Below are 20,499 nucleotides of genomic sequence, written 5' to 3'. Positions count from 1 at the left end.
CTACTACTCTAGCACTAAAGAAATGTATCTTGGTCTTTTACTAAAGACTATAGTGAAATCCTCCAAACACTAAAATCTGACGCCTCTCCATTTCTGTTTACATTTCATGAAACAGGAAGTTGTGTTCAGTGTCTTCTTCAGGGGTTTTTGTGTTGTTTCCTCTAGTGCAGCGCCCCCTCAGGTGAGGAGAGGAACAGGTTGCTCAAAGGGTTTTTTTGGTTTCACTCAGAGCAGAGAGAAAGAGAACCACAGCAGCCAGAAATGTAATAGATGTTGCAGTTTTAGTCCCAAATCAAACAGAATCTGCTGTACTATCATTGTGTTCTTTGCTTTATTACTGATGGTGAATCTATTTACCTCACTTCAAAAACAAAAAACAAAATCTTTCCAAGTAATTTTGGTCTAGTTTTTAGCGAAGATATCTTAGTAGACTTGAAATAAGACTAACTAGTAACTTTTCAGCACGATATAGAGGCATCATTTCTTAATATTGATGAAAAAGTTCTCATTTCATTGGCAGATAAATTATTACATGGGAAAAATGTCTCATTATAAGTTAAATAATCTGCCAATGGAACTAGTACTAGTAAGATCTTTTGTTTTTCCCTTTCTCTTCATAGAAGTTGCTCCGTTTTATGTATGTAAATATTACCTGGAACTACTTAACCTCTGACCTGAACACTTTGGTGATTCAGCCCCACACCTGGTATGGACTTTGTTCCCATACTTTTTCCAAATGTTTGTTCCCAGAGTTACATCAGGTCAGGGTAATTTAATTATGCTTATGAAAGGCTGTGAAGAAGAAAGTTTTGTTCATTTTAATTACTTCTGATAGTGGTTTTGATCTCAGTAAGGTTAAAGGTCATTATTCAGCATATTACAGAATATTTGGTGTCTGAACTATTAAAATCATCAGTTATGAGTCTTTTGGATTTGGATTCATCATGGATTTAAACTATTTGCAGGCGGTTCTGTATAAAGTTTAACCTGATCCTTCCCCTGATTGATAAAGATATTTGAAGTAAAATACATTAGCTGATTAAACTGGTATTTAAAAGTCTAACTTTTTATAAAATGGTTAATTTTGTGCATACTGTAAAACGTCATGTCAATGTACAGAAAATGCAGGAAAGTAAAAAAACAAATGTGAACAGTAGGAAGTTATTCAATGCATTTCAATCAGCAGTCTTATTAAAAATTGGCAAAATATGCAATTGGACATGAACTTGTTTCATAACAGGAGGATCCAAGTAGATTTTTACAAAATATTTGTACTTTTCCACCTCCTCAGGGCATGATGGACCTGCTGTGGCCACACAGTACCACTATAATATCACTCGGTTGTTTAGTAAACGGGAAGAAATGTGCAACTGTTTAAATCAAAAGATATAGTTTTTAATAAAAACAAAACAGCAAAACTAAGTAATTTTAGTTGAGTTTCTAGAGGAAATATCCTAGTTCACCTGAAATGAGACAAAACTAAGAAATAGGAGTTTGTTTTAAGTCAGTAATTCCTTAATATTGGCAAAAAGTATTGACAGACATTTTCCCATGCTACATGTGGAAGAATCTACTAATGGAACAAAATTATTTTGTCAATATTAATGAATTATTTACTTAACTTTATTTTGCTGAAAAGTTACTCATGAGTTTGTTTTTTCTTATTTCAAGTGTTTTAAGATATTTGCACTATAAACTAGACCAAAAATATGTGGTAAGATTTTTTGTTTTTGCCGGGCACAATGATTTTTTCGTATTTTGTAAAATAATTTAATTTTAACATTTGCAGCTGAGCTTGTCATGAAGGCGTGAACATCAGTAATCTGGAGGTGGAGGAGCAGATCTCAGGCTGATGAAGAGGAAAGATTTGAGCTCTGGATGTTTCTAGAGACTCACATGACAGCACCAGAGGAACTTTGGGTCCTTCATGAGCGCATGCTCCGTCAGCTTCTTGTGGAACAGCTCGTACACTTCAGGCTCCAGGCAGTCACGCAGCTGCAGAACAAAACCAGAACAATTCAGTTCGTGTTTCGGTTAAATAAGACTCAGTTACACTGAGGTTCATTAACTTTTGACCTGTTGATCTCCAGCTTTACCTTCCAGAACATTTTCAGAAACATTGTGTTTTCCTTAGACAGAATTATGTCGTCATACAGGTGCAGAAAACAGCAAGATGTGATATAAACACATGAATGATGCAAACTCCAAAACACACCAACACAAAAACTGGATTCAAGTTTTTAATTTAGTCAACTAAAGGGTCTGTAAGTAATTAATCACAAACTATATATCAATAGCATTTCATCTGCCGTTCTGCAGCATTTCGTCTGCCGTTCTGCAGCATTTTGTCTGATGTCCTGCGGCATTTCATCTGCTATTCTGCGGCATTTCATCTGCCGTTCTGCGGCATTTCGTCTGCCGTTCTGCGGCATTTCGTCTGCCGTTCTGCGGCATTTTGTCTGCCGTTTGCAGCATTTTGTCTGATGTCCTGCGGCATTTCATCTGCCGTTCTGCGGCATTTCATCTGCCGTTCTGCGGCATTTCATCTGCCATTCTGCGGCATTTTGTCCCTAATTGAAGCATTTTTCTTTTGCAATGTTTTTCTGTTACATTTGTTTGGCCATAATTAAACTGTAATGATCATATTGTCTGTAAATCTGTATAAATTAACAATTACCACTTATTTTGACTCTTTATCAGGTAAAAACTACTTTAAAAGTTGAGACTAAACCACCGGTTTTTAGTGTGATTGTGTCTCGTTATACTTCCTTTCTGCAGATTTTTTTTCGTAATTTGATTGAAAAAGTGAAACCATTAGTACACAGATTGATTATAAACGTTTTTTTCTCTCGTTCCCTGTTCACCTGGATGTCCAGGGTGGAGAAGTAGCTGTCCAGCTGCTCAGGGTCGTTGATGTCTGGCTCGCTGCAGGCGGGACACACCATGTCCCGGATGTGTTTGTCTCTAACAGCGATGGTGAAGTGCTGCCGGAAACACTCGTGGCAGACGGAGCACTGGCAGGACGTCAGAGACTGCATCTGCAGCAGCGACAGGGAAAACAAAAAATAAACGAGGTTTAGATGCTGCTTACTCTGCAGGAACCACCAGGGGCAGCACACTAATCCCAGGGTGAAATTCAAGCACCTTTCCAGGTAAGTTCTCAAACTTCTCCAGCTCCACACTTTGGAGATTTAAAAAATACAAAGAAACTAAAACAAGACATGATTATATAATTTATGTTATTAATAAAGTCTTGTGACTATATTCTACTTCCTACAACAGAGACAAACTAAACTAAAATATAACATTTTGCTTTGAAATGTCTCTCTCACAGATACCCAGTTAGAGGTTGGTAAAATACCCAATAATTTTACCCAAGAGTAAAACTACTTCAACATATTTTCCCTCAAGTAAAGATTGATAGTAGTTCTCCAATAAAGTAAAAAAAGTATTTGGCAAAAAGTCTACTCAAGAATTGTAGGACTTTTAGGGACCAAAATTAAAATATTTATTTTAAATAACAAAATCAGGCAAAAGAAAAACATTACTGTTGTTCTAAAAATTAGCTTTGAGCCCCACCAGGGTGGCGATTCATCTGAGTGCATAGTGAGACTGATCTGAGTGCATATATCTATGTGAAGGAGCAGCAATTGCTAGTCCGACTGACTGACCTTGCTGCGGGGGAAGATGCTCAGACAGACAGGACACTCGGTGTTCAGCAGACGCCGGATGAACTCCCGGTCGTGAGACTCCTTCACGGCCTGCACCACGTCCTCCAGGGAGTAGTTCACATCTGGCTCCTGGAGCAGCGACAGCGCGAGCTCGCAGCGCCCCCAGCTGGGCAGGTCGTACAGCGCCAGCAGACGCCGGCACATCCTCTGAAAAGCAGCAGCAAATATCCGGCGGGTCGTGAGGCAGGAACAAAAACCTTCCAGAGCAACAAACGTCTCAGGAGACGGACAGTCACCTGCTTGTCCGGGTGTTTGGGATTGATCGGTGGCTCGGGCTGGTCCAGCCAGATGCGCTGGTGGAACGGCTCCATTAGGGGGCGCTGCAGCAGAGACAGAGCGCCCTTGATGTCCCCTCCGCTCTGCCGCAGAGCCTCTTCGCACTGCGACATGTCCTGGAAGCCCAGGGAGTGAAGCTCCCTCATCTGGACACGAAACAAGAAGAGATCTCAATCACAGCTAATCGATTAATCGTTTATTCTGACGATTAATCAGATAGAAAATGGCACATGCTAGAGATGTTTCATTTAATCTCAAGCTTTTTTTAAAAATAAAATATTAGAATTACATTAAAAGATGCAAATTATTGTCTCAAAGCAAAAATATAAAATTCCTTCAGTGAATTTGAACCGGTTCAATCCACAACAGTTGTACATATTTACAGAAAAATATGTTCTTTTTTTAATCTTAATTGCAAAATGCGTATAATTTATCTAAAGTTTTGGATTAATTACGGCTCTTAGTATGTTTTTTTTCCAGCAAATTGCCTCTAGTTAGCGATTAATCGGTGACTAAATTAGTTGACAATTATTTCCCTTATCGATTAATCGAGTTCAATCCAATTAATCGTTTCAGCCCTTGAATCAACTTTTCCTAAACTGAGCTAAACAAGAGCTACCCGGTGGTTCATCTCCATAGCAACCGCTGTCAGGCTCCTACCTTGACCTGTCTGTCCCTCAGCAGCTGTCTCACAGCCTTGTCCTTGTTTCCGCCGGCTGCCAGCCAGGCCAGCTTGGCCTCGGCTCTGGACAGCTTCACGCCGCCGGGCGCGGCGTTCTGCTCCGGTGGCGGCCCGTCCCTCTCCACTGAGAGCGCCGTGCTGCCGTTCCCCAGCCTGGAGGTGAGCTGGACGGAGGCGGCCATGGCGCAGATCTCGTCCAGCAGGTGCGGCAGCTCAGAGGTAAGCCAGTCACAGGGGTTGATGCTGCTGCTGCCGCACATGCTCAGAGCGGCATAGACCTCCTCGGGGCTGACGCCACGCTTCTCCGCTTCCTGAAGACCAAACCGGATCAGAGTTCAGGAAGGACGAAAAGAGGGAATGAAAGAAGAAAGGAAGGAAGGAAACAAGGAAGGCAAAAGTAAGAAAGGAACAAAGGAGAGAATGATGCAAAGAAGGAAGGAAGGAGCGTGTTTCCTACTCTGATCTGCTGAATGAGTGCCAGTCCGTCCTCCCTCATCGTTTTCTGCCTCTTCAGGTCCAGGTTGGCTCGGGGCCTCGGCTGCGGCTTCGCACCCAGGTCAGGCTGCTCCTTGGTGAAGGAGGGCGGCTGCTGCAGCGGTTGCTGCAGCAGTTGCTGCAGCGGCTGTGGCGCGGAAACGCCAGATGTGTCTTTGCAAGGGAGACTGCACATCTCGCACACCGCCGAGGGCTTGGAGTTCACAAAGGTGCAGAACTGGCAGGTCCACTGAAAAAACACAAATATATAAAATATAAGAGGAACTAAACCACCAGAGGGCGCCAGGGGGTGCTCCAACAGGAAGTTAGACACAAAATGAGAAAAAAAAAAAGCAAAAATAAAAAACTTTAATCCCATAATTTTGTAAACTTTGATGCTATAAACATTTCATTTCCCACAGAGTGAAAAGTGACATTTAAACAGCATGAGGTCTAATAATTATCCATAAAATGGGTAAACTCAGAAATCTGACATCGTCAGCAGAAACCTTTGATCCAGACTCTGCAGCTGGAGGGACAGGCGGGCGAGTGGCCAGGCGGGGGCGCTCACACACTTCACAGAGGATGCTGCTGCCTTGGTTCACCATCGTGCAGCTCTTGCACTGCCACTCTGAGGGAAAACAAATACAAACTCTGTAATGAGAACAGATTTTCTCTTGGAGGAATCCTCAAATATACACAGTTCTATAATGAACACCAATGCAATTCAACTGGAAACCAATTAAATCTGTTTAGTGGGACAGTAAAAAGTCAGAAAAAAAAAAAAAAAGAATCAGGCTGATTAACTCCTAACACACAAATGCTTACATTTACTTTTTTCATATAATTTTCTCCCAACATTTTGTGTTTTTGTTAAATTGGATAAATGCCTCAATATTTATGTAAGAAGTGTGTCTGCACCAGAGGTGTTCAAAATACGGTCTGAGGGCCATTTGTGGCCCTCTGGTTCCAGAATGAGCCGAGTTTTAGCTGTAAACACAAGTGAACAGCTTTTTCCCCATTTCCTTTAGATCAACAAACTTTACAGACAAAATCTTAAAATTACAAAAAAATTTGATACAAAAAGTTTCTTCTTCATTGTCCAGGTTTTTGAACTTGTAATTTTGTAGAACCACAAACATCCAGCAAGACGTTACTCCGACTGGCTCAGAGAAAAATAGAAATAAAACAACCATTTTTATGTTTTGCATTTAAAATTTTTTAAATCTTACATGTTCTAGTTTATTATTTGAGAAGATTAAATAAATTTAATAGAAAGTAAAAAGAGGTCTGCACTGCAAAAACACAAAATCTTACCAAGTATTTTTATCTAGTTTCTAGTGTAAAACGTGACATAAGACAAAACTAACTCATAAATGGCTTTTCAGCCAGATAAATAAGTTTAAGTAAAAAAGTCTTGAATATCAGCTAAAGAAAAAGTAGATTATTTCCCTTATAACATGGGAAAACATGTTTCATTATAAGTGAAGTAATCTCCCAGTGGAACTAGAACTTTTTCAACAATATTTATTGACGTAAAACAAGTTCCTATTTTTGCTGACAAGTTACTTGTAAGTTAGTTTTGTCATGTTTCTTGTGTGCTAAGATGTTTGCTTGTTGGTAAGATTTTGTGATTTTACAAATGCTTTAACGTTTTTTGAGGACAAAACGTTTGGACACCACAGAAAGCCTCCGTCCAGTTCATGACACCTATTGTTTTGGTGTGTTGGAGTTTCGTGTATCCGAGTCCCACCGGTGTTCTGTGACGTCGGACCGGAACCGTCCTGGCCAGCGATGGCAGGAGTGGCGAGTCGAGGGCGGTCGCAGGTCGTGCAGAGGACAGCTCGCATCTCGTTCACGGTGGTGCAGTGAGCGCACTCCCAGGTAGACAGAGACGGGCTGGGGAACGAGAGCAACACTTAGCACCGGGTTTTCTTACAGCGATGCGTCAAGGTGCGTTCTGCTCACCTGGAGGCAGCGGCAGCGGCCAGGTTGGTCCTGCTGTGGCCCCTGCGGTCCGGATGGGAGTGGAAGAGCCGGTCGCAGTTCAAACACAGCCTCTGGATGCAGGTGGAGCACTGGATGCTTACAGAAGAAATGCCGCAGATGCTGCAATTCTCTGCAAAACAAGACAAAATTCAGAAATCTAGAATCCAAATGAAGCATTTCTGGATCAGTTCTGTGGACGCACCTGTCTGGGTTTTCTGTATTTTGTCTCGCTTGTGATTGGCTCTGGAGGGGTGGCGGTGATACAGGTCGTCACACGCGTCGCAGAAAGGGTTGTCTTCGCAGGACGGACAGACGAGTGTGGACGCTCCGCCGCAGAGATTACACTGACCGACTGCAGGGGGCGCTGAAGACAGCAGAGACAGAGTAAGACTAGAGCAGAACAAAAACCTGGAATGAGGAACTTTTTACTGTATCAAACTTTTTTTGTAATGAGATTAAGGTTGTTCCTAAATTTAATTTGACCAAGACACCAAGCTATAAGGCTTTTAAATTGCAATAGCAGTTTTTTTTTTCTCAATTTCTTGAGTTTATTTTATTACCATAATGTTAATTATCACTATTTTATTTTATCCTAAGCTCGTATCATTTGAAAATAATGTTAGAAAGGATGTAAATTTTAAGCTGTTGAGCTTGAATTTGTATTAGCAGCTGTCAGTGGCATCATCTAGAGACGAAGGTCTCCTGGTTTAGTTGCGATAATTGCAGGCAGATAAAAACACATGACAGTTTTATCAGAAGGTAATGAAAAATGGGGATTCCAGGGAATTAGAACCTTTAAACGAATGTTTTTATTTTTGACTTTGCAGACGATAAAAGCTAATTTCAGGCTTTGGAAGCTGCGAAACTTCAACTGAGACGTGAATATTTTCCAGAATACGTGTTGATTTTCTCCAGAAGAAGCTCTAGGCCTCCTTTCATTTTATTCATGGTGCAACACAGACTCACCTGCTGGTGGTTTTGGAAGTTGAGTCTGCCGGGGCAAAGGAGTAGGTTTAACTAAAGGGGGCGGAGCTTGAGGTTTATCTCCTTGTCCGTCGTCTCCAGGCGGATTTGAGTCGTCAGTCTGCTCCTTCTGCAGAGGAAAAGCAGAACATTTAGGATGTTTCCTGACGTCTAGCTGACTGGGTTGCGTTTGTGCTCCCGACCTGCAGGGTGAGACCCGGGATGATGTCCTTGAAGCATTCTGGGTGAGGATGGATGCCCTGGAGGTTCAAAACACAAAACAAAAAGTTATTGGGTTTCTCATCCAGAACAGAAAGAGAAACAAAGAGCGGGTTTTCCCAGGAGCCGAACTGACTTTCAGAAGCATGTCCACTTCGGTGCGCAGCGTCATCACCTCCAGCGTCACCGCGGCAACGACGTCACAGTCCGGCTCGGTGACTTCGTCCGGGAAGCTGAGGCCGTCGATCTGCTGGTTGGTGTATCCGTACAGAAACAGGACTCTGCGGCCGCCCTGGTGAGCAAAACGAAATACGACGGAGAGAAAGCTAAAACTGTAACTTGAGGAGTTCTGGGTGGAAAGTATTTACAGAGTAATGAGGGTTTTTTTCCCATCTTAAATGCAAAATGTTTTTATTTTTGAAGTTTTTGCTTAATTACTGCTCTGAATATGTTCTTCTTTCATCAAATTGCCTTTTTTGACTCCAGTTAATTATTAATGGATTACTAAAGTAGTTTATGATTATTTCAATCATTGATTCATTACAATTAATCAAATCAACCCTCTGCAGGTCTGTATTATTTTTCATAGATTATTATGATTATTGTAAATAGTCTGGTGTTTTTTGACGCACATGTAAATGTTTTTAATTATTCTACTCAGTTACACATTGTTTGGATTAGAGGACACCATTTTTAATGATTATATAGTATTTTATGTTGTAATTTTGCTCTTACTGTACAGTTTGTTGCTCTTAATTCAGTTTTAATATGTGTTATATTTTTTTATTTCAGACATCAAAATATATTTCTCTTCTACTTTATGCAGCACTGCCAGAACACGTAATGAGCGAATGTGTGACATATAAACATGTTATTCTTTGTTCACACGAGTCTCACTGCAAACCTCTACAAGTGAAACTAGTTTAGAATAAATAAACAAACGCCTGGCGGCGCAGCATGATGGTGTTAGTCTGGAGAAACGTCTGTGGATTTTACTCACCTTGATGGCGTCCACGGTGGTCCTGAAGACGGGGTTGTTGTGCTTGACGCTCCTCCAGTATCTGGGCCTGGTGGGACTCGTCAGGTTGCAGCCGTATTTCTCCAGGATGCTCAAAGCTTTGACGAGTCGACTCAACGACTCCGACACCTGGCCAGGAGAAATGAACCAAAGGAAAAAACATTAACATGACAATCTGTTTACATTCATTCTGTTAACGTTCAACTGCAAACCAGAGGCAGGTGGTAACCAGATACATTTACCTGATTACATTTACTCTGGAAAATATTTTTTAAAATTTTCCTTGTACGAGTATTAACAGTGTTGTACTTTCTACTTTTACTTCAGTAGTTTCATTAAGAAGTATTTCTGCTCCTACTTGAGTAAAATTTCTGGATTTTCTTCCCACTGAATGAAAAACAAACATGTTTTAACCAAAAATCCACCAGACACAGACACACACCTGCAGTTTCTGTTAAAGTTTCATAAGTTTTTTATTGAAAGAAACTGATTTGGAAACATTTTCTTTTGCCTGATTTTGTGATATTTCATTACTTATTTGAATTATTGTCATTTTGGTCTTTAAAATACCAAAATTTCCACTTAGCTTTATATTTTGATCCTTCTGAATATGTAATTTTTAAATGTTAAATAAACGATCATTTGATCAGTTACTAAACTTTTTACCAAATACTATTTTACTCTTACTTGAGGTTTTACCTCTGTAAACGATGCTGATGTAGTGCTATTCTTACTTGAGTATTATTTCAGGGTACTCTACCCACCTGTGCTGTAAAATGATAAGTACTACTTAAATAGAACACATTTTTCCTAATATTGTGAATCACAAAGCTAAAAATTAACGAGACAGATGTAAACTGCGATCCCACTGCTGCATAAGGAACAACAGAAATCAGCAGCTGCGTTACAGGATGCAGTAGGAACAGAAGAGAAACCTCGAGGTTGTTGCGACCCGCCGTGTTCTCCTTCAGCATCTCCTCCGCTGTCAGATGGCGGTACTTTTCTGAAACAGGCAGAGAGATGCTGGCCAGCGTCAGGACTTCGGCCTTCACATCCTGGGCTAAACCTGACGACGACAGCAGGGACTGGGCTCTCTGCCGGACCTCCTCCATCTGGATCGACTCGGCGCTGCTGCTCATCGCTGCCGGGGAAAAAAGATACCAGTTAGATAAATAAACTATTACAGCTTTGTAAGGCACAGTTTAGCTTTTTTTGCTGAACATATTTGCACAATTTGACATTGGAAAAATGCCAGTTTAATAAAAAACATGCTTTTTTATTAAGTGTTTTGCTCCTAGGATGATTTAGCCGTATCGAAATTGGTTTATTTCACAAAATTCCAAAGGAAACACTCTTCTCCTATCTGACGAATCGCATGATCAACAACCGGATGTTAGCCACTGGCAAAAACCACAAAGAAGAAGAGACAGGAAGTAGTTGGATAATCTTGGTGCAGCATGTTTTTTACTGACTTATAGCGTAAACAAACTTATTGATGTATGATTTTAATTTTTTCTTATTTAATGGAAACACTGCAATTGCAAAATTATTATTATTATTATTTTTACATTTTTCACATAATAAAGTTTTCCACACATCTGCAATGGAAATGCAGCTGATGCCACTGGTTCCTCTGACTCCATGTTTGCAGAAACTATAGCTGCAGTTTTATTTGTTAAACATTAAAAATTTCTTTGTTTTCATACTGACATGAATTATGATCCTTTTCACCAACTTTCCCTTCTGAATTACTCAAACGTTATTACTGAAATTACAATTCTATTACAACCTTTAAATTCATTTTTTTGTTATTACTTCCCATAGTATGTACCTGTGTCTAATTGTTTTAGTGTTTAGCTGTGTCACTTTCTTCATCAATAGAGATATTGATCCCATTAGCTTTATATACTCTGTTTTCCTATTCTATAGAAATCTCCCTTCACTCAGTACTTTTTGTTTTGTTTTCCTAAATAGAGCAATTCACAAAATGTTTGCAACTATTAACTTTGCAAGCTCTCGTTTGCTTTTCTTTCACTTATTTTTTAGTCAGTATCAGACAGAGATTTAAAGAGGAGTGGCAAAAGTAAATGAGGTTGATAAGAAGAGCTCAGAAACTAATTGTGTTATCCAGGATATACAAATTTGAAGACTCATCTCTGCTCTATTCCTGTACAAGGAAACTAATTTTTATACCATATTTAAAGAACATTTTTTGTAGTAATCATTTTCTCCTGTTGCATTAAATGAAACAACAGATTTAAAACTATTCGTGTCATTATAATAACATTTTTAGCAAGAAAAAAATTCACATTTATGGCATGCAGCCTCTGTGTCGGTTTGAATACCTTTGAATTAATTCTGAACATGACATAATGGGAAACTCCAACCCGGGCTAATATTAGTTACAGGAATAAACAGCTGAGAAAAGCGAAAGGATCAGTTTCAGTGATGCTTATTTAAATTAAATGAAACATTCAATAACTGTGTTATAACGCTGTTAGATCATAAGTTAAGAAAGCAATGTCAGTTCAGCTGAAAGTGAAACCTGAAATCAGAGTCAACAACAAGCTAGCTGTTTTGCTCGTTTACTCACCGCTGTCGCTCTTTCTACTGATTTTGACAGGTTTTTTTTTCTGCTTCCGCTAAAATGTATTGTTTTTATTTCTTCATTTTGTCTCAATAATGTCTTTAAAAAACTCCCACCTTGCTCAGACACTTATGTCCGTGTGTGATGAACTGTTCATGCGGAAATACAAATTTGAGGACTGCAGACTAAAATCTACTTCCGATTTGGGTTTTATTTTGATTTTCAAAGTAAAAGCGGATATTCCGTCGTGTCTTGTTTCTAAATGCCAAAAGCCAGTTTAAACCGGTTTTAAAGTAAAAACGGGAAAATGTAGTGTTTTTATTCATGACAACTACATTGAAAATGGTATGAATACGTTTTCCTTTAGTTTGCAATGTAATGTTTGTTGATTTTCTTTCATTTAAATCACTTTTAAGCACTGGTTTTAAGCACTTTGAATTGCCTTCGTGTTGGAAATGTGAAATATAAATACTACTAATAAACGCGTCTCATATGCTTGTAGTTTAGTTTCAGATCATTGTTGTTACGCTAATGGAGGCAGATTGACTTCCTGTTTCTACTGCGCATGCTCAGTAACAGCCTTTTCAGCGCAGGTCGTATGGGGACTACTTTCATCAGAGGAGGGACACTGTCGGTGGGAGGTGCGAGGTTTAATCGAAAGTAAACTGAATGAGGAAATAAAATATCTCACACCCACAGAGACAAACAGACCTCAGCTGCAGCCGCATAGAAAATATATATTTAAAATCCATTCTGTGGGTTTATTTATTTTAAATCTTATTGTTTTTAAAGCGGTAAAGTTTCATCATGTCAAAGGCAGCAACCCTGAAAATTAGCAGAGACCACGCAGTCAAGGTGAGTCGATCTGCTCCGATCGGGGCAGGACGTAAAGAGTTGGACTGAGACTTATTTTTTAAATGAAACTCGGTTTTTGTGCAGGTTTTGTAAATGTCGGCTGTATTAAAATGTAAAATGAAGTTGTTTTTGAGCGTAAAAGCGGCGGAAAGTCCCGTTTCTCAGAGGAAAGCGAAAGTAAATCCAGAAAGATTCTGCAAACGTGACTCAGCAGGTCTATTTTTCTTTTTGTCTCTAACACAGGTGGAAAACTTCCGCCAGTCCATTTATCATGAGGTTGGTGTCCCTTGATTGTCCAGAAAATTGAAATAATTCCCATTTTAATCCTCCTGCAGCTCCTGATGGGTTTGTTTTGTGATTCCAGGCTGAAAATCTGTTTTCCAGTTTTATTCCTGGGAAGATAATTAAGCTGGACGCTTTTCTCAGGGTTCAGTATACAAATTATTTCTTATTGTTTTTATCCATCCCCCCCAGGGTGACTATTTTAATTAAATTTCTCTTTTTGTTTTTCCCAGGATGATGCTCTCAGCATCACAGACATGTCCTCACTCCAGGCTCCTCTGGATATTCCCGTCCCAGATCCTCCTGCTCCAGAAGACGAGGTGATCCCTTCATTCCTTTGTTTTAGTCATAAACACTTTGAATTAGTTTCTATTATTTATGCATGCTTCCTTGTGGACAGCAGTCACATATTCATGTGTTTCAGCCCTTCATATATGTAGTTTTCTAGTAGTCTAGTTTGTGTCTTTGCAGCAAAATTCAACTTATTCCAGCACTAATCATGAATTACTGAGGTTTGCAAGACAATTAAACCAATAATTGTCGCATGTTTGCTTCTTTAGTAAAAACTGAGTATATTCTGATTCTTGCAGTTATGGTATGAATTAGGATTCTGGTTTGAGTCACTGAAAACACAATTTCAAGCATTTTAGCTAAAGAAAAGAAAGTTGATTCCAACCCATCAACTTCTGTAAATTCATGTCCAAATTAAAATATAAGCGAATGTGGGTCAACATGGAAAGAACTGTTAAATTATGCAAAAAGGGCTAGAAAAATTGCTGACATAAAGAGTTAATAACGGCTTCCTCACTTCTCTATTATTGTATATTTCCCAACTGGTTTGTTTAGTTTCTATTTTTCCTTCTAAGCTTTGTTCATTGCATCATCCTAAAAACATTTAACCTGTAATTTGTATATTTATTCAGTAGAAACTAATAATTAAACGATGAGAAATACTTTATTCCAAAAGAACAGGCGCCTGAATTATTGGCACCCTCTATAATTACGGTGCAATAAATATGTACTAGATTTTATGCATTTCTCTATAAGCTGATCTGTGTTTTATTAGTGATAAATTCCCAAGCAACAGCTGTACAAAAGGACGACCTGGTTTCCCATAAACCCAAAAGTCTGACATTTCTGCCGTTTATCTCCCAGGAAATGGAAACAGACAAGAGCGAGGAGGAAGAGAAGAAGAAGAAGAAAGGTAAAACGTCCTGGAAGATTCTGTATTTCTGTGTAGTAGGAGAAAAATCCCTTCAGCTGTTGTTTCTGTGTCCCTCAGCTCCAAAATGTGGCTACATCAAAGGAAACGAGAAAATCATGTTGCTTCTGGACAAAGTGAAGCCGGAGATCATGGATCTCAGAGAAACCATCCTGGCGGTAAATAAAAAAGATTATCAGTGGTTTGGATTTTACTATAATTACTGTCGATGCTCAGATTTATTTATCTTTTACTTCAGCAAAGAATCAGTTTTATTGCTCAAAATTGTGGGCAAAAACAAGGAATTTAATTTTAGTTTTTTACTTTAGTGTAGCTATAAACATATAAGGTTTAGAATAAATTTTTAAAAAAGCATATCTAGTTGTAACGGCATACAGCCTTTATCTAACTCTTATAACAATTATAGTAGCACAGAATACATAACGCACTTTAGATCCCCTGTTTTATTTGCTTTCTGTTTAATTAATTTAGATTTTACTTTTAATCCATTTTATTGCAATAGTATTTGCTGGGGGTTTTGTGTGCTTTGTTTCATCTTTTTTTGTTTTTTGTTTATTTTTCTAACTACTATTTCAGGTCTACTTCATTGTCTCTATATGGTGTTTATCATTGTTAAAAATCAGAAATAAATCATACTTAGAAGAAAAATAAAGGACGTACATCTGTTGGCAGCAGCAACAATTCTGAACAGTTCATGTCCAGCATACGTGTGGTCTGCATAGATGTTAGCTGACCTTTTCCTGACCCTCACTCTGGATGATGGGAAAGTCGGCTCCCCCTTTGCAAACCTAAATTTTATCTTAGTAAAGTTTAAAAGTATTTCTACCATACTTGAATAAATTAGTAATTAATATCAATAGTTAAAATAAAAAACAACAAAGATTATTAAAATGTTTCCTAAAATGTAAAAAGAAAAGAAATAAAGCCCAAAAATGTATTCTTGGTACAATGCTTTAAAACAATCATACAATATCGATGTTAATTTCAATATATTGTGAATTCCTAGTCGTTTGTCCTCTGATAGATGAATGGATGAAAAACCATTGATGTTTCCATTTGATGCCTGCAGGTTTCCTGCTGGATCCAGCACCTCATTCCCAAAATAGAGGATGGAAATGACTTTGGCGTCGCCATCCAGGTACATAATTTATTCTGCCTTGCGTTGATTTTATGAGGTTTGGCTGTTCCTGCAATCTTAACTTGAAATCTCTAATTGAACCACAGGAGAAGATCTTGGAGAGAATTGCTGCAGTTAAGACCAAAGTTGATGGTTTTCAGACCAACATCAACAAGTACGATGAGGATAAGGTTTTTCTTTAAAGCATGCCAGTAGGGTATATATTAGTGCTCAGCTGTGGTTGTTTCTGTTTGAACAGATACTTTTCAGAGAGGGGTGACGCCATTGCTAAAGCCTCCAAAGATACTCATGTGGTACGAAACTGTTTAATTTGGATAAACACATGGGAATTTATGTAAAATGGTTTCGTCTTTGTGCTAAAACATTAGCTTCTTTCTGCCGTCAGATGGACTACCGCTCACTTGTTCATGAGAAGGATGAAGCAATCTTCTCTGAGATCAGAGTGATCGTGCTGGACATCCGTGGATTTTACGTAAGTAAATAGAAAATACTTATTGGAATATAAGGAAACTCATATTTAAGCTGTAATGTTATAGTTTCTTTGCTTAGTTGTGAAACACACTTAAGAAACTAAGCATCTAAATGTCCTAATGATTGTTTCAAGCATCCAGCATGCCGATGTGAGTGAGTCCTTTTCAGCGCAGAAGGGATTAAATAGCTTGAGATTAAATGTTGTTGTTGCATCATTCCTTTGACACTTGGGCGCAGTTATAAAGCAGCAATACCCACATGCTGCATTCCATTTACATTGGAAATCGTAACTGGGAAGTCGGAGGAACGCAATTTCTCACTTTTCTGCGTTCCAGTTATGTTTCCAACTCCTCCCTTCTACTGATAGCCAACACTATTATGGCAATAAATAAAACGTGTGGGTGTTCAAGTTATTTTTTTTTTCTTCCAACTTGGAAGTCTGACGTTCCAAGTTTTGACTCTTAATGGAACGCAGCGTTAGAGCTGCAGCTATGATATGGCAGAATTTTGCAACCAGTTCAGAAAATCTGTGGCAACCTGACTAAGCTGGTGACCAAATGATGTTAATTTTTTTCTATGTATAAAAAAAAAAACACTTACAGCATGAATCATAATGTCAAAACTTATGTTTTACATATTAAAGGGAATGGATGGAAGTATAAACGTATCAATATAACCTTCCTTATACATTTATTAGATGTATAATCCACATATATGAGAACTACACCTAATTAGTTAACTCATCAATATAGTATTTATTTAATTGTAATTATAGTGGATGAACAATCGCTATAATTAAAGTTAAATAAACATGATGATTTTAATTAAATATGTGTGCTATGTATGTATTACTGGGAAATGTTCCAGTATTATTAATCTATTCTATTTTGGTACTTGAAGCAAATGCAGTTTATCATTTATTGTGAAAAATTCTTATTTAATTGTGGATTTATTTGTGATTTATTGCAGCAACAATAAAAATGTTTAAAAATCCCACTTAGAATATTGTTGCATTGTTACTGTTATATTGACATAAATAAAAATGTTATTATAAATAAGCTATTTTATGCTGTTTAGCAGTAAAGATCGTATTTCTTAAATGCAAACGGTGTCCTCAAGTAGCTGGTTTCATAATGGATTCATATTTTAACAGAAGTGTTTGTGTTTACTTTGCAAAATAATACAAAGGATTTGTTTATACATTTTTCTTACCCTTATTTCTGTCATGATGGCAACAAATCCCACAAAATATGATGATTAAAAAATGTCTGGAAGCTTCATGCTACATCAATAACACAAAATATACCAGACGTGTTACTGAAACCCTCCCAGCCATAACCTGTTCTCCCTGTTTATGCTGCCTGTCAGGAAACTCACCAAAAAAAATTCACAGCAGTTTTTCCTTCACTGCTGATCCTGGTTTACAGAGAAACAGTTTGTTGGGCCTCATATTAAATTACACTAAATTGAATTTCTGATTTTAATATTTTCAAAAAGTGGCTTTTATTTCAAACTTTCTCTGAGTTGCATACTGGCGTAAGGCCAACCTACTAAAATTTTTGTTTAATTATCAGAATAAAGTCGCAATTTTACCAGAATATTATCAGAAAAAAATATTTTAATGAGAAAAAAAAGCAAATTCATCAAAATCTGATGTGAGTGTAGTTGTTTTTTCAAAATATACAGTTGTTTGCACGATTGTCCTAATTTTACAGACTTATTCTGGTAATATTAGGACTTTTTTCACCTAACATTATAACTTTGTGGCAATATTATTAATTTATTCTGGTTATATTATGACTTTACTTTCCTGATATTACAAATTAATTCTGTTAATTCCTTTATTTTTCTAATTTTACAACTTTCTTCAAGTAATGACTTTAACTTTATTACTGTAATATTGACTTAATATTAGTATTCTGTCATGGAGTTGACTTGAATTCAAAGTCCAAATACAGAGACGTAGAACAAGATGGCCGCCCTGGGCATGCTGACATCACTCTGATTTATGGGGAGAGCAATTCCAACTTTCCAAAATTTAAACCTTCAAAATCCAAAAATTCCATTAACTGAAAATAAACGTATCGTCCAGCTTAAATATTCCTCGAAACAGCTTACATCCATTGAAAAGCCTAAAAAGTGAATCATGATTTCTCTCATCCGTTTTCCTCAGGCTGAGCTGTATGACATCATCATCAAGAACCTGGAGAAGGTGACCAATCCAAAGGGAGAGGAGAAGTCGTCGATGTACTGATTGTCAACGAATCAATCCATGCTGTGCGACTGAATCCAGTCCGACCCGAGTTTCCTAATTTTCCCTCTACAGTCCTAAAATAATTACTTGGATGTTGGTTTCATTACTTCATTACTTTGCTGCAACACTTCATTTCTGATCCAACATTTGCACTAAATTGAACTCATCAATAAATAAAGAACTTTTTTTTATTCCAAGCTGTTGGAAATTCTCCTTTATTTGAAACGAAAACAGCCCGACATGATGCATCTTTTATTTACTAAACACAAAATAATAATAAAAAAAAAGACTTAACAAAAAACATTTTCCTTTTACAAAATCAGAGAGTATCAGAAAGTGAGGAGCGAACGCAGGCGGCTGGGCGGTCACACCTCGGGTCCTTCTCCTCCAGGGATGAGCTGCAGAGGGGGAAACATTTCAGGGTGAATCACTCAGAAATGGAACGCAGCTCGACCGAAAGCAAGCAGCGGCCATGTTGGTTACCATGGTGATGTTGTTCCCATTCAGGAGGATCTGATCCAGTTTGGTTATCCTCCTTCCCTCTGGGGTGATCTCACTGCAACGGACCAGAACCGAACCGGATCAGAACCATGAGCAGAACATCCAGAAAAAGTGAAAAATGGATGAATAGGGATCTGGGTGGATGGATGACCATTTTGATGGTTGAATTACGTAATCCATCATCCATTCATGTTTATGTTCATCCATCCATGTTCATGCGTGGATGAATATGGATGGATGATGGATAAATGGATGGATGAATGAATGAATGTTAATAGATGGATGGAAGAATTGATGGATATGAATCTGGGTGGTAGGATGAATGGATAAAGGGATGGATGGATGAATATTGATGGATAAATGGATGGATAGATATCAACAGAGATAGAATGATAATTAAATGGATGAATAAACGGATGGAGAGGTAGACGGATGGATGGATGTGTAAACATAACTTACAATTCAGTGACATCCTCCAGCACCATGTCTGAAAGTCAAGAGTTAAGGAGCAGAACTGTGAGGGTTCCCAGGTAGGGGGCGTGGCTACAGGTGTAGCTGCACAGTCCTGTCATCCAGCCCTCACCTACCAAACACCTGGTGGTTTCAGACCAGAACCCATGTGTGAGTCTCAGAAAGGATACTGACAAAGTCGTCGAAGCCGAGCAGCGTGCCGACGATTTCTTTGTCCGTTTTCATCACTATGTGTATCCGGGAGCCGATACATTTATCCACAAGCTCTGTAAAACCGAGTAAAACACGTTACAACTGTTGTTATGCCATTTACATTTTTATATCAGATTTAAGGAGGAGCAGCAAAAGCGAATGAAGTGGATTAGCAGTGCTAGCTAACACCTAATGGTGTCATCCAGGACCGTGTTACTGTGAAATATCATCTCTGCTACCTAGATATTGAGCTGTTAGCATGTCATTAAAGTTATTTAGCGACAGTCTTCACTAAGAGGCCTCTTCTGATTCGTTGCAGGACTGACTGCTACTGGAGCAACCATTTGGACAGGAACACAGGTGTCTAATTAGTTAAAGCGGCGTTCATCTTGGAAAAGCTCTGCTTCTGTGAATATACTTTTAGAAATAGAATGCAGCTCAAAACCCTTTATTGTCTAATTTAGTCTTATTTTCAAAACGTGTGTTTGATAAATGGTAGCTTTACTCCGTTTCATCAAATCTGACCCTCCAACATTAAGCTTGTCGTGGTTGCGTCACAATAAATTAAAAATAAAAACATCACATTGTTTCTGACCCACATCCGGAGGTTCTCCTACCTGAATCACAAAAATACACAGAAATTAAGATTATTACGAACCGAGTGGGAGCAACTGTGAAGGATTCGTTGCTGGTGTAGCCGCCATCTTGAATCGAAAACAGTCAAAACCAATCGACCGAAGATTTAAATTTTAATCAGGCAAAAGTAATCGGACATGCCAACATCAATTTTATAGTGGCTTATATATCTTTGTCTATCAAATAATAGTGGTTTAACTCAAAAAAGGGAAACAAAACTAGCATAGTTTCTTTTTAAAAACATAGTTTTTTTTAACATATAAAAACATTTTCATTGGGAGATCTTATCTGACTCCACATGATGGCGCTGGTTGAAACGTTGCTGTATGACGACATTTCCAAAGAAAAGGTATCAAAAAGTCAAGATAGTTCTCTGTCGAGTCAGGGAAACAAAATGTAACGTTTTAATCTTCATAGCATTATCGTTTATTTTAGCTCATAGCATCTATTTAGTTGGAGGAGAAAGAGAGCATGTAGAAAAAATACAATGCCTTTATTGAAACAGAATCGAATAGAATGAACTTCATTTGCATTTACA

The 20,499-nt window shown here is 38.3% G+C and overlaps 3 protein-coding genes across 4 annotated transcripts in view; 1 reads left to right on the top strand and 2 right to left on the bottom strand.

Moving 5' to 3' along the window:
* rnf31 (ring finger protein 31) overlaps positions 1-12,147 on the bottom strand; it is a 31,115-nt gene extending 18,968 nt beyond the window's left edge. The window contains exons 1-16 of one of the 2 annotated variants that reach the window (XM_015061303.1): positions 11,946-12,147; positions 10,288-10,493; positions 9,335-9,481; positions 8,471-8,626; positions 8,319-8,375; positions 8,119-8,245; positions 7,355-7,516; positions 7,132-7,282; positions 6,917-7,062; positions 5,673-5,794; positions 5,147-5,413; positions 4,668-5,000; positions 3,968-4,153; positions 3,672-3,878; positions 2,865-3,038; positions 1,897-1,995 (exon numbers count right to left, since the gene is read on the bottom strand). In XM_015061303.1, the coding sequence (XP_014916789.1) occupies positions 1,897-1,995; positions 2,865-3,038; positions 3,672-3,878; positions 3,968-4,153; positions 4,668-5,000; positions 5,147-5,413; positions 5,673-5,794; positions 6,917-7,062; positions 7,132-7,282; positions 7,355-7,516; positions 8,119-8,245; positions 8,319-8,375; positions 8,471-8,626; positions 9,335-9,481; positions 10,288-10,491 (2,538 nt within the window). In that variant the 5' untranslated portion in view covers positions 10,492-10,493; positions 11,946-12,147. The remainder of the gene's footprint in view (positions 1-1,896; positions 1,996-2,864; positions 3,039-3,671; positions 3,879-3,967; positions 4,154-4,667; positions 5,001-5,146; positions 5,414-5,672; positions 5,795-6,916; positions 7,063-7,131; positions 7,283-7,354; positions 7,517-8,118; positions 8,246-8,318; positions 8,376-8,470; positions 8,627-9,334; positions 9,482-10,287; positions 10,494-11,945) is intronic. The other variant, XM_015061304.1, reaches the window with a different exon arrangement.
* Positions 12,148-12,553: 406 nt separating this feature from the next.
* On the top strand, positions 12,554-18,356 carry psme2 (proteasome activator subunit 2). The gene is made up of 11 exons (XM_015061309.1): positions 12,554-12,794; positions 13,038-13,070; positions 13,159-13,221; positions 13,310-13,396; positions 14,232-14,280; positions 14,359-14,456; positions 15,368-15,436; positions 15,523-15,590; positions 15,675-15,729; positions 15,822-15,908; positions 18,081-18,356. Exons 1-11 carry the CDS (start codon positions 12,747-12,749, stop codon positions 18,159-18,161), a joined length of 738 nt encoding a protein of 245 aa, XP_014916795.1. The 5' UTR covers positions 12,554-12,746; the 3' UTR covers positions 18,162-18,356.
* Positions 18,357-18,360: 4 nt separating this feature from the next.
* On the bottom strand, positions 18,361-20,092 carry lsm5 (LSM5 homolog, U6 small nuclear RNA and mRNA degradation associated). Its single transcript, XM_015061311.1, has 5 exons — positions 19,984-20,092; positions 19,304-19,399; positions 19,122-19,149; positions 18,645-18,717; positions 18,361-18,559 (listed from the first exon to the last, which is right to left on the bottom strand). Exons 1-5 carry the CDS (start codon positions 20,027-20,029, stop codon positions 18,527-18,529), a joined length of 276 nt encoding a protein of 91 aa, XP_014916797.1. The 5' UTR covers positions 20,030-20,092; the 3' UTR covers positions 18,361-18,526.
* Between the last annotated feature and the right edge of the window lie 407 nt (positions 20,093-20,499).

This window comes from Poecilia latipinna, unplaced genomic scaffold (assembly GCF_001443285.1).
Source record: "Poecilia latipinna isolate Pla-1442-1.1 unplaced genomic scaffold, P_latipinna-1.0 Scaffold1798, whole genome shotgun sequence".
Classification (NCBI taxonomy): domain Eukaryota; kingdom Metazoa; phylum Chordata; class Actinopteri; order Cyprinodontiformes; family Poeciliidae; genus Poecilia; species Poecilia latipinna.
This window is presented reverse-complemented; position numbering and strand designations above follow the sequence as displayed.